General features: G+C 28.6%; 1 protein-coding gene across 1 annotated transcript in view; it reads right to left on the bottom strand.

The window, feature by feature from the left end:
- Positions 1-1,058: 1,058 nt before the first annotated feature.
- The window catches only part of LOC123296308 (fibropellin-1-like), a 275,636-nt gene continuing 262,139 nt past the window's right edge, over positions 1,059-14,555 (bottom strand). The window contains exon 5 of the mRNA XM_044877769.1: positions 1,059-1,195. Coding sequence (XP_044733704.1) covers positions 1,059-1,195 — 137 coding nt within the window. The remainder of the gene's footprint in view (positions 1,196-14,555) is intronic.

The raw sequence follows: 14,555 nt of genomic DNA, 5'->3' as shown, positions 1-14,555 counted from the left end.
TGTTAGTTTATTGGGACCGTTATTGTATTGATCAGGTTTTATTTGGTGAAATACAAGATCTCTATTGGCAAATCTATAAACAGCTCGATAAACAACGGTAACGGAACGCCAGATTGAGACACTGAAAACGACTATACTGGCGAAAATTTGATTTCGAATTTCATACTCTATTTAGACTTACTATATGGTTTTGATTATATTTATTAGTTCCATAGTAAAACTATTTCCAAAAATATGTGGAATATTCATAAATTTTGGATTTATAAAAAAATTGACATGGGAAAAATATAAATATTTGTAATAGTGTCCTATTTTTGAAAGTAAGGGCTAAAAACTTTAGAACCCAATCAACTCCTCTATAGTCGACAAACTCAACTTAACCAACTCGGGGTCCAAAGTTCCCAATTTTTCGATTGTATTATCTCTATTATTGGCCCGCTCAAAATAATGTTTTTACGTGAATTTATTCAAAGAAAAAAAAAACTAAAAACTGACAAAAGGAAGGTTTTGGGCTTCTAATTTAAAATCCTACTAACGCGCAGTGTCAACAGTGCTAGGGTTGCGTTAATTATCGCTATGTTTACATAAAAAACGATTTTTGGTCAATATCTCGGAAACCATCAACTTTATGAAAAATAGTTTCAGACAAAAATTGTCGGAAATTTTATTCCTTAAAGCCCAGTCCTAGCATTTTTGAGATTGCAAGTTAGTAGGGTTTTAAGTTAGGTGCCGAAATCTTCCTTTTTTTTTTTTTAGTTTTGTTTAAATTACAGTTTTTTAATTATTTTTTTAATCGTTTTAAAATCTTGTAATAGCTCCTTACCGGCATAGTGAAGTCTCCCTCAGTTTTGGGAGTATTTTTTTCGAGCGGGGGTATAGTTTATCGGACTTCCCCTACCTTAATATACTACATGTATAGATTAAAAAAATATAAAAGAGATGTACCAAAAGAGCTTATAAATTTATAAAGCAATCCTACAAATAAAAATTTAATTAAATAAATACAAAGATTGAGAGAAACTATACATATAAATAAATTTAAAAATAAATTTTTTAAATTAAAAACCTACTTGTTTCTCAATGACTGCTTCTAGTGATCGTGATGTTGCGGTTGCTAATGTTGAATAACCAGGAAATGACGTACGTATCGCTGGGAGATTTGCAAGCCGGATAGTACCTTCATACCGCACTTTATCTAAAACAAAAAATAAAATAAAATAAATATAACAATAGAGATATATTTTTAATACATGTGTGTTATTTTAACAATCAAAATTACATTTTGTACTTTTCTATATTCAAAACAATCGTGAATTTAATTTAAATTTAAGGGTGTACGAACACTGCATCCAAGGAGAACACTGCATCCAACGTCGATATCAAAACAGTTCCGATATCAATACGATATTAGATAAGTACCATAGAGATACTATTAGAATTGAGTACATGAGTATCTATGATAGCCATAAATCGCGATATAGCCATGTCTACCTGCCCTCTCTCTGTTCTCTCGCGCACACTATTCTTATAGTATCTTTATATCTGAATATTGTATTATCATAAGAGTATCTTTTTATGGACTAGTGCATTAGTGCATTATCATAAGAGTATCTTTTTATGGACTTGATTATAACAAATGAACTACCTTAAGTTGGCTTAGTCGGTTTTTACCTAATTTACATGAATACAAATTTTATTTTTAACCGACTTCAAACAAAAAAGGAGGAGGTTATCAATTCGAATGTTTTTTTTTTAATGTTTGTTAAATCAGAACTTTCGGTAGAGTGAACCGATTTTGATGATTCTTTATCTATTTGAAAGCTGGTGCTTCCCGTGTGGTCTTGAATCTGAAGTACACTAAAAATCACAACAACAAAAAAAAACTTTTAACAAAAATAAAACCGACTTCAAAAATATGCACTAAAAAGTAAGAAAATAACGATAATATAATGTAGTTAAAACTATTGTTATTTTTGAAGTCGGTGTAGGCAAGCTAATGAAGCAAACTGTTCTGTCAGAGTTGTTTCCTTGGCTGACACCGACTCAAAAAGAAAAAAAAAAAAACAATAATTTTAACTACATTATATTATCGTTATTTTTTTACTTTTTAGTGCCTATTAATTTGTTTTGAAAACAATTTTTCTTTTGAAGTCGGTTTTCTTTATGGTAAGAGCTCTATTTCGCAGTTTATTAGTATAGTTTCACATAAATATACAGAATGGTCCAAGCAATAAGAGCAGAACTTCATTAAAAAGACGATAACTAAAAATAAGGGCAATTTTTAAATACACATATAGATGGCAAAGTGTTTTTTTTTTTGGAACAGGGTGTTGAAATTTAAGGATAAAAAGGCAAATTTTGTGGAAATATTGCCAAAACGGATGCTTAGAGTTCCAATGTCCCAAGCATGGATTATTGAATGAAAAAACATTACCATATTTGCAATAAAGTCAGTGGCACTATTGATTTTTCGTCTCGAAACGAGGTGGTGGAACACCCATAAATAAACGGCTGGTTTTCGCAATAACCACCATAGCCTTTAAATAATGTAAAAATCTTAGTTCATTATGGAAATTTTTCAATTTTACTAAGCAGACAATTTCTTTCCTAAAAATATAACACGAACAGGGAATATTGCCGTTTGGTTCGTGTTTCCTAGTTATATACAGTCTACGGCAAAATTCTGGAAGGGGCTATAATTGCAAAATGTTGTTCCAGAATGGACAAATGATATGGAGAAAGAAAACTCTTCGAGTGCGATAATTACATATGACACTCATCTTCCTAGAAATTAATACATCCACCACAATTTTTTTCTCCAACTAAAATAAAAAGTCTAATAATTGTGCTGAATCATAATTTTTTATTTTTCAACTGACATTCTATCCCCTAGACAGGATCATTATTGTGCATAAATGTAATTTTTTATTATACTTTTTAATATGTAAATTATGTTATACAATATAACAAACAGTTTATTCAGCGAACACAAAATAAGGCATTTCTAATTTGTTTTTGTTCTTGGTATCGTATCTACTCGAATCTATTTTATATAAAAAGATTATTATTGTTACAACTATAGTCCGAAACCTGTTTTAAGTCCGAAAAAAGATCGGGACTATTAGGAAATACTCATGTATTTTTTTAATATTTTTGCTTCATTGTTTGCACCGTTATGACAAAGTAAAAAATATAAATACTGTTTAAAATGCTGTAATTAAGTGTAAACAAATATTTAAAATACATCATAATTTTGAGATATTTAAACGCAGTTTTTTGCCGCTTTCTGTTGATGACGTATAAGTACGTGATCTGTCAATTGGTGACTCATTATCATTAAGTTTTCTAATAAAAAGCCGTAGAATAATAGAAATTTATTTAATATCATACCAAATGTAAGTTATTAATGCCACACAGTATGTCGACAAATTTGACAAGCCAGTACTATGATGTCACGTCCTTTAAAAATTGGAATTTCCCGTTTTAGAAATTTTGAATTTTTCTCACTGAATTTGTACTTTTATTAATTAATTTTAAGTAAGTAATTAAAAAGTAATTAATTACTAAAATAATAGTTTAGTTGAATTGTCCGGCCGATAAAGTTACGGAAAAAAATTATTTGAACCAAATTTAAATTTCATGAACATTCCCTAATGTTGGAATTCCGTTAAAATATAATAATAGATAATAAAACCGAATACATCCCATCAACGAGCTTGATTTGTTTCTGTCTTGAGCCACTCTAATAAATAAATCACTCACAAATCATAAAGGTTCATCCTACCAGCCTTTCGAAAATCATAAGGAATTCATATTGTACTATGTATGGTCCACCTGTCATCTCTGACTCGACTCATTTCTCGAAATAAATACCGGTCTACTAGAACTGTGAATACAACACACATCAGTGTGTATATGCAACTTTTACTATTCCTAGAATATTCTACCAACAAACAGCCACTATTTAAATGTGTTTATTTCTTTATTATCATCATCTAGAAGTTTTTGTTTGTTTATTATTTCTAACAAACAAACACACATTAGCTGTGTTTTGTTTCGTTGTAGTTATATTCTGCCTTGTTTGTTGTATATTTTATATGGCTAAGCAATGTTTTTAACATTTACTAGTACAATTAAACTGAACTAGCCAAGAAGGGCATGCCAAATTTAACAAGATAATCAATATCAAGTCAGCATTAGTGAATCCAGTTTTGCAATCCAATCCTTTCTTAAGTCTCAACCAAAATTTTGTCTAACCATTTTTAATCTAAGCCTCGATCAAGTCGGATTAATCCTTTTAGAGGGAAAACATAAAGAGAAGAAATAAACAAATTAAAGTCTTTGAGAAAAAGGGTAGTCTTGATATTAGGAGTTAATAACATTTTATTAAAGTCAGCTCTAAATATTAACAAAATAGCTTACAGTTTCTTTTACAAAAGTAAACGTAAGGAAACCAACAATAAAAATAGGGGTCATTGAATGAAAGCATAAATTTCCTGTGTCGCTACAAAGTTTATGGTTTTGCATCTTGCTTGTGGTTAAAAACTATCTTTATTTGATAATGATAAGTATGTATAAATTAAACCACAAATAATTTAAATCAGATACAATTGTAACTTTGATAATTAAAGTTTCTACTACCACAAAACGAACAATTAAATTAAACTTCCTTTCTATAATCGAGTGAATGAAATTTACAATTAATTGATTGGCAATGCGTTAAAACTATTAGAAATAGGAAACTTTGCAAAAAGGCTGTTTCTATGACGAAGAGTGGGCTGCTAACTGTGTGGGGTGTTATACAAAATCTTAAACCAATAGAAGACAAGGGGGGAAAAAATTTTTCTCCTTAATGTCGTAAAATTAACCTGGTATTTCGTCCGAAAAATGGGGTAAATACTAGTTTAATAGAAACAATAAATTGTTAGAATCCTTCCAAAAAACATTTCTAGCTAACTCCGATCATTTTCTAATTTTCTTTGACGTTTTATGCGAAATATAATGATTGAAATTCTTTCTTCTTAAATCTGAGCACCATTCACGTCAATGCCAAACTCACAGTGCTTGATAAATCTTGTATGGGTTAGTTTTTAAAATTAAATTTAAAATCGATTCGAAACAGGCCCGAGGATTTGAAATACATATGACTTTGATATACCTCCATTTATCAGTTTTGTATCTTTTATCGATAGTATAAACGACGTTAGATTTCAATTTGAGTATTATCGGGGATAAGCTAGAAATATTTTTTGAGAGATTATAAAAATTAATGCGAGCGTCTAGATCAGAACTTGGTCCATTTTTCGATAGGTACTTAATAGTATATAATAAGTTGTTCAAACACTGGTTCAATTTGTTTTGAATCGAAATGTTTTCACTATTTCACAGAGTTATACAACAAACAGCAAAATAATGTTAGAGACACATCGTTACGAAGAACTGTTTTCTCTTAGTCAGTCACTATTAATGCTTTTGTAGGTTTCTGGTAGCTTTTGCTACTATTTGAAGCAGTTAGTAATAATAATAGCGTAGCGACGACGATGCTTATATAGCCTTATTATTTACTTACTTAGTTTACTTCTGCTAACTTCATCATATTTTTTAGTTACCCATTTTTTGTTTTGTTTTGTAAAAAATGTAAATTGTTGTAAAAAGCTAATAAATTCACAAATGTTTCACTACTTATTATACAGGGTGGTTCAAGTTATAACAGCACAACTTCATCCATTGGACGATGACGTTAAAATAGTAACAATTTCTCAATAAACTTACAGTCGTCGGGAGTTCGTTTCTAGATAGTTGTTTAAATTTTTAGATACAGAAATAAAAAGAAGATATTACTATAAAATTTTTTTAACCTCGACCTAGAAATATTGGAAATTTGTCATCCAATGCCCGAAGCATTCTTCTCTGTGATGTTGAAATTTAAGAAAAATTATTGAAACTATTACTATTATTGAATTATTGCCAAAACGGTTTATTAGAAAAATTGGAAATTTTGCGCCCAATATCCCAAGCGTTGTTATGCAATAAAGTGAGTGGGGCTAGAGATTTTCTTCCTCGAAACCGAATGATGTCCCCTACCATACCTTTTTACCTTTACCGCTGGTTTTCGTAATTTATTATTAAATCATAAAAAATCCTTAGTTTATATTGCAAAATTTCCATTTTATTTCACTAGGTATTTTGGAAATAGATAGGTACTCATATTATTTTTCTTAATCACCATTCTATTTAAGAAATAACGCTTTCCCGGACTCTAAGTGTATTAAGAAATTGTCATTATTTTAACGTTATCTGACATTTGAAAAATCCGGCTGTTATGAGTTGGACCATCGTGTTGGACCATTTTGAATTTTTTTCCTCTTATAATAATGGTAAAAGTGTACTAATAAATAGTGAACCAAATAAAATTTACTCTATTTCTTAATTTGTGCTGTTTATTTTTATTATATTAAAGAATACAAAAATAAAACAAAAGTTATTATCAGTCATAAATTTTGCTAGAATGCTTACTATTACAATTAGCTGCACATGAGACAAAGCACATTGTAACTTTGAAACTTGTATAAAGGTTAGACTGACCAAGGCAGCTGGCTTTTGGTATTTTTTTTTAGGTACGTATATTCATTGGGACAACATCATAAACAAGTCTAGTAAAAATCAAAGCTACCGGATTTGACGTTAGAATTGATGTATAAAGTTACGTCGATATATTTTGAAAGGCATTGTCTCGAAAAAGTATTGAGTCTACAGAGTTCATTCTCATCTCATATTGTAGCAAATTTAGTCTTCTTTAAAAATGTTCTGAAAAAGTTTCATAAAAAAACTAGTCCTTTAGGTTATAATCGCCAAAATCCAAAATATTCATGAATTTTTCGATTTTTGACAAAGTTGCGTTCAGCGCTCGAGTCCACAAACTTGGATTATACAAAAGTGTGTATACACATTTATATAAAATAAACCTTTGAATTTTATACTATCAAAAAAATTTTTATAGTTGTTTAGTAAGTAAGGAAGCCATAAATGATAATTTCTATTCGATAATGAAACGTGACGGAAAAACCTATAAAAATGATAAGAAGATATTTTTTATGCAATTAATATAATTGTTAACCTTTTTTAATTAAAGATAATTACAATAATTAATAATAATAATAAAACTGCGTCCGTGACGTTAATTGCTGACGTAAACAAACATTGCTATAATAATTTTTGAGAAAACAAATTATTAAAGCGTTTTTGAAAATTTACTATCAGTCTACCAGTGAAAATAATTTTAAGTGTGGACTTGAAAGTGAATTTTCCAAATTATACAAATTAAAAAAAATTTATTGCTACTGCTTAGGAAGTAAGACAATATTTATTGAAACTTATGGGAGAATTCAGGATAAAAACACCATAAACACATTCAAGCTCATTAACTTCAACTCAAAAACACGTATAAAAGAGGGTGTAACAATTTTTACAACACAAATTTTGTTAAAGAATTAAAGAAACTCTAAAATAATTGTATTTATTTTAATTTGAGTTATTATATCGTTTAAAAAAGTAAATCGTGAGTTAATTTTTTATTTGAAAAACCTTCGTGAGTATCGTATATGAGTTAACAATTAATAGCATATAAAAAATTCAGTTTTTTATCTATACATTGCCATTAATGCGCTATCAACCTTATCAAAAATATTCCGTAAATTTTATGCTATTTAATTTTGAATTTTATTGTACCTAATAATTAAATTTTCTGAAAAATGCTCAATAATTACATTAAAATTTTTTAGTCTTTATTGATATTTTAGGACAATTTCTAATATTATCGGGTAAATTATCTAAAATAGACAATACGAAATTTTCACAGATTAGTTTTTATGATGGAAATTTCAGTAAGAAAACATTTCACATTACACATCCATCTTTTTTAAAGGAGTATTAAAAAGGATTAGATATGTGTTATATACTTAAATTTGCACTGTCTCGAAAAAACGTCAAAATGTTTTCAAACTGATCTATAAATTTTTAACAAGAGTTGTTAGCAAAAAATTTGACAATAATTATCCGAAATAATATATTTAATATCAAATCGAAATATGCAATTATTTAAATATAAATTTTATTTAATCGTATACATAGTAAATTTAGCGACAAAAAGATAACAGCAGATTTAAAAAAAAAAATATATCAAATTTGAAATAATCACATGGAGCACAATAATTTGCGGTTTTATTTATATTTTTACAAATTTTTTTCCTGTGATTTATTGGAAAGTGTTGTACCTTGGATAACAAATTCAGGCGCTAGAAAAGCGCACATATGGCAAAAAGAATACAATTTTCATTATAAAGTGTGTTCACTTCAAAATTATCCACCCTTAATAACTATTGACCTGATGAGATTATTGTTTTGAGTAATAATAAGTCGATTTAAATATCGAGGGAGAAGTTCAAAAATGGTACCTAATGAATTTTAGATTTCATTCCTTCACCCCTTGCCACCCCAAACTTGAATTTTCAAAATACACCCTCTATCTTGTTATACATATTTTTAAAAGGGCGTTAGACTCTCTATTCAATCATGATAAAAAAATGAAATCAATCGAATGATTCTTGATATAGACTACTGACAAAATGAAAAACGATGCTAGACTGGTAACTAATTCTCACCATATTTTATAGCTATCACCGCCATAAATATGTGCTCTTAGTTGAAAATTTTTTTTTGCCATAAATAGTTTCATCAAAGGAATCCAAAAAAACGTCGATTATTAGCATAGCATATTGAAGATTCCTGTCAAAATTTAAAATAGTAAATGTCAGATGAAATTTAGTATTTTTTTTTTTAATATCTATATCTTTATAAGTTATAGCTCATGTGTTATTCTGATGTATGAGCTATATTGCTGTACAGTTTCATTAAAAACCATTGGCTACTTTTTGCGTGAAAGCGTAACAATGAAAGCGTTTTTGTTGAAGGAATTATATAAAACAAAATCTTACGGACAGCCATTGTCCCAAGTGCTTGCTCTCTGGTAAGTAAACTTTATCTTCATATAGGTACAACTCTTTACCTAAAGATAAATTATTAAAATTTAATTTAAAAATTATGAAATTTTAACAACTACCACTACAATATCATAGTTTACCTTATTTAGCTAATCTAAATAGACTTCTGAAACATTTCCTGACATAATTAATTTTACATTTAATTTTATATAAATAGTATGGAGCTGATAATAATATTTACAAATTGTATAATAAATGTCTTGTGAAAAAGAACATTCATTGTTTTGTAATAAAATTTTAAAATCTAATTATTTAATCAATAAATTAATTATTAAATTTTATTAATTATTAATTTTATTTGAACAAATTAAATTGTTTTATCTATATTGAAAATACTAATAGTAATAATGAGTAAAATTGTGAATTATTTAGTTCAATTACATCTAATATATTTTGGTAAATAATTTATCGTAAAATTAAATAATAACAAATTATAAAAGTAGCTTAGAAAGTTAATATGAGGCTTTTGTAACTGGAAGGCTTTTTGTTGAATTCTTGAACTCTTCGATTTCAATTATATAATTAAGTCAACAAAAATATTTGTGATTTTTGTAACATATATTTGCAGGCAAGACGTATGATTTTGTTTTTGTTTCAATCATAATTTAGACTAAAACAAGTGAAAACAAAAAATTGACTGAGTTAATTGTTGAAATACCATGTATAGACAGTGTTGATGACGCAATCGTTTGTTTTTTGACACCACGTAAATAAAAAATAATACATACTAAAATTTGCACCTAATTAGTGCCTTCGTGGCTAAACAGTGTTGTTTACAAAAAAATGTTTTAAACAAAAGTTGTTTATTTTTTTAAGGAACATTTTTTACATTTAAACTTTTGTTCTATCTCCCACGGTTTACAAGACCCAATTGACCCATGTTGCTCATTTACGAAAATTTTATCTTGATATCTCTTTTCGTTTTTGAGTTATCGTGTTGACAGACAGGCGGACAGACGTGAGACGGGCAGACAACCGGAAATATTCAATATCAATAATATTCAATCATCAATATTTTTAAGCGTTACAAACTTGGGACTAAACTTAATATACTATGTATATTTCATATATACATGGTATAAAAAAGATATTCAGAGAATTGCTTTCTAGAGAATTCAAGCACAAATAAAGTTAATATACAGTGTGTCCAATTAAGTCGACACCATATGGAAAATACAATATCGACAATATTTATTAAGAACAGTTGCTTCTAATTGAAAACTTCGGTCAGATATCCAATGTTATCCGTGTACCATAACAAAATAGATTTTGTTATTTGTATTATAGTTCTTCTCTGTATTAGAGCATTGTTTATTTATGTCAACAGACGACATTTAACCTAGAATCCACTGACAAATTCTGTGTAGTATCAATTTTTCTACAAGCCAAGTACATTTATACACAGTATATGTTCTTCATAGTATATTTCTATATACAGAATGTTCGATTTACATCTAGGCATATAAATATCACGAGTATGATATTTATATAGTACATATGTTAAGCAATGCATCTAAGTAAGAGGTATTATAGGTGTTATATGAAATTGCAAAAGTGACTTGTATCGTGGCTTATCTCTTGTAGTTCGTCTATTCAACTAAGAAACTCCCACTCCCCAAGCATCTTACAACTATCTCAACGCATATCGAAGCTTCAACACATGTATATAATACCTCTCACTTAGATGCATTTCTTAACGCATGTATTCTGTTATACTCGTGGTATTTATATGCCTAGATGTAAATCGAACATTCTGTACAGTTTAAATAATGAAATAATATAATCTACAATTTTTAAATAAAAAATAATTGAAAATATTTATTGAAAAAAGATACAGTTGGCGTATCTTTTTTTCTGAAAGAAGACTTATTATTCACATGTCAACACTCTAAACCATTAAACCGCTTTAATAACTATGGGTTTTTAATAAGTTTTGCTCGAATAGGTTTGAGCAAACGAAAAAATAAAATCCAGTAAAAGTTTCGATATTTATTTTGATGCCAAATCTTCTCAGTTTAGGATGTTTTAACATAAAAATAACGAACGTCTATTTTATTTCTTGCTCATTTTACCAACATTCAGTTCAGACATTTCGATGTTCGTATATCCGCAAAACAACCATAAGCATATAATATGAACTGCAATTTTCTCTCACATTTTTAGGTGTCATTTTATCTTTTGATTACAATCTTCAAAGCAAACGGGGTGGCGGCGGTCTTGAATTTCCAGAATGTAGTGGCGACAAACAATCTCCAATAAATATTAATACGCGGAAAACGATTCAAGAATACTTTCCTGCTATAGAATTTGTTGGATATCATAATTTAATACGAGGAGACTCATATTTTAGGAATGATGGAAAAACAGGTGAGTTTAGCACGCTTATATTAAATTCAATTGTAATTCACAATGTAATAAAATCTTAGACATCAAAATCCAACTTCTAATCGTCCAAATAACTTGAGTTTGATGAATCCAAGAAGTCCGGGTTCGAGCCTTGGTTCGAGTGTATTTTTTTCAATTCTCTTTGATTTATTCATAATAATTTACAGTTCAAATGTAAATCAAAACTATTTATTAAATAAATAAAACTTAAAAAAAAAAGAAAACCGACTTCAAAAGACAAACTTTTCCAAAACAAATTAGTATGCACTAAAAAGTAAAAAAATAATGTAGTTAAAATTTCAGCCAAGGAAACAACTCTGACAGAACAGTTTGCTAAATTAGCTTGGATAACACCGACTCCAAAAATAACAATAATTTTAGCTACATTATTTATTTATTATTTTTTTACTTTTTAGTGCATATTAATTTGTTTTGGAAAAGTTTGTCTTTTGAAGTCGGTTTTCTTTTTGTTAAAAGTTTTATTTATTTTGTGATTAAGTACACTTACTAATTTGTCAGTAAAAAAAGAATCATCGAAATCGGTTTGCGTGATATTGAGTTATTCGTCCTCTTGTCGTGCATATTTAATGCAAATTTAAGACTTATAGTTTTCTCATGGATGTCGTTGTCAGAACTGGACCAAAATGAAATGGGACCACACGGGAAGCACCAGCTTACAAATAGATAAAGAATCTTCAAAATCGGGTCACCCAGTCGAAAGTTCTGAAGTAACATAGCAAATACCGACGAATTGATAGCCTCCTCCTTTTTTGTTTGAAGTCGGTAAAAAAAAATCAAATTATTTGTGCTTTCAATTAATGTTCTATTCGAAATTACATACTTTTATCCCGAAAAATGATTGTTTTGTTTTTGTTTTTGTTTATTTTTTTATTTTTTGGAAATAGTTTTACTACAAATTGGAGCAAATGAAGATAAGCCCTACATATTTGGTGGAAAATTACCAGGTGTATTTGACTTTGAAAGTTTCCATTTTCATTGGGGTTCGACTAGTGACCGTGGAAGTGAACATAATGTTGATAATGTGCGGTATTCAATGGAAATGCATCTAGTTCATAGAAATCAAAAATATGCAAGTCTTGTAGAAGCTAGAGAGCATCCTGATGGAATAGCTGTTATTGGTGTTTTCTTGGATGTGAGTATGCCTAAATCAAAATTGTCTACATCAAAATCACAACAACAAAAACTGTTGCCATATATTGGCTTCGTAAACAGTAACTTACATTTTCAATTATATAGCAAAAGATAATCAGAATGCAATTATTAACTGATTCGAATTCAGAAAAAATTGGAATCTTTTTACCAATTAAAAGGGATTGTTGTAGGAGTTAAACAAAAATGTTTTGAAGAAAATGAGTTTCATTAATAAAAACAGTGTCATTAAAAAGCAATTAATTAAATTCGGGCCATCATTATACCACACAATTTTTCAAGTGGAAGAAAATTTGAACCGGAGAAATTATGCTGATTTCAACTTAAAATAATTTTTCACCCGTATTTTTTGTAGATAATATAAAATGAAATAATAATTGCAATAAACTTTAAATTAGTCTAAATTTTTGTAAAAAATCGTTATTTATCCCTTTTCTACCTATAACTGGCTACAACAGCATTTGTTATGAAGGAGAATCGGTTATAATGATGAAATAAAACACACACGAATTTCTTGAATATAACTACAAATCGGCTATATCAACTAATATCCGTAGGAATTATAACCCAGCATATCGACTTTAATGACCAACGCTTACATACGTAATACTGTTTGGAAACTAGTAAAATTTATTTTGAGCCATGGATTAACAATATTTTGAACTCAAATATATCGGTTATAACGATTGTCATTGGAATTAGTCAGCAATACGACACATGTGTGTATGGATATACATATATGCACATACTTTCACTGTAATATAAAAATGTACATGTCCCTTAAAACGAGTATAGGTTAAATCGATTACAATTGTTGGTTCTTTCAGTATCGCTGTAACCTATTTTGACTGTAGTTAGTTATTCCCGCTATAACTTATGCTTAAATTTGGACATTTCATTTAGAGGCAGTGATAAAATAAAAAAGCCTTACATGGGTTTTTGGATTACATAGAAAATATAAGTTTCTCTATTAATATAATTTTGATTTACAGGAAGAATACAGAGATAATTATGAATTAGACACTCTAATCGCGCATGTGGCCCAACTAAAACAATTTAATTCAACTATCAAAGTCCAATCGCCAATAGAACTTGCCTGGTATTTACCATTTGATGTTGATCGTTTTTTTACGTATGAAGGTTCATTAACCACACCACCCTGCTCGGAAGCAGTTACTTGGATTGTTTATTCTGAAACAGTTGGTATTTCAAATCGACAAGTAAGAATCCACATACTTTATTTTATTCATTATTATTTTTAGACAGAAAAGGGAGGGTTCAAACAATTTTGAGATTGCTAAATAAATACAATCTTCTAAACCTTTTTAATTTATATTCCAAATCGTATATAATAAATATGAGCATACCGTGGATTCAGGTCATGGCCGCCCCTGGACCTAAGCTTCCCATTGATTTAGTACATTAAGTCATTGTTTAAGCCAAAATACTCTTCCTCCGCTGGACCAAATGGACTGCTGGATACGCTCATGTCTATAAATAAATATTTTCTAGAAATATTTCTAACGTTGCGAACTTTTTAAGTAAATAACAAAAGAAGACTGAAAAACCAAATCGTTGCAATAAAAATAAGTATAAATAAATTGACGATATTTGATTGAAAAAATGACAAATCGTTCTGACCTTATTTGGAAATGTTAGGGAAATAAACTTATTTTAATACTTTATTATTTAATTATTTTTTCAGATTAATGCTTTCCGAAATTTACAAACAGAGAATAAACGACAATTGGTGGATAATTTTAGAAGAATTCAACCACTCAACGAAAGACCAGTGTATGAAAGAAATTTTGTAACAAGAAATCCTTTCGAAAGATCACATCACAAAAATTCAATATTAGATAAATAAGTTTCTATTTTGTCTCAATAAAATTTTGTTACTCAATCAAGTATAATAGAATTATTTTTTTTTTTTTCAAAAAT

This window comes from Chrysoperla carnea, chromosome 3, assembly GCF_905475395.1.
Source record: "Chrysoperla carnea chromosome 3, inChrCarn1.1, whole genome shotgun sequence".
NCBI lineage: Eukaryota > Metazoa > Arthropoda > Insecta > Neuroptera > Chrysopidae > Chrysoperla > Chrysoperla carnea.
This window is presented reverse-complemented; position numbering and strand designations above follow the sequence as displayed.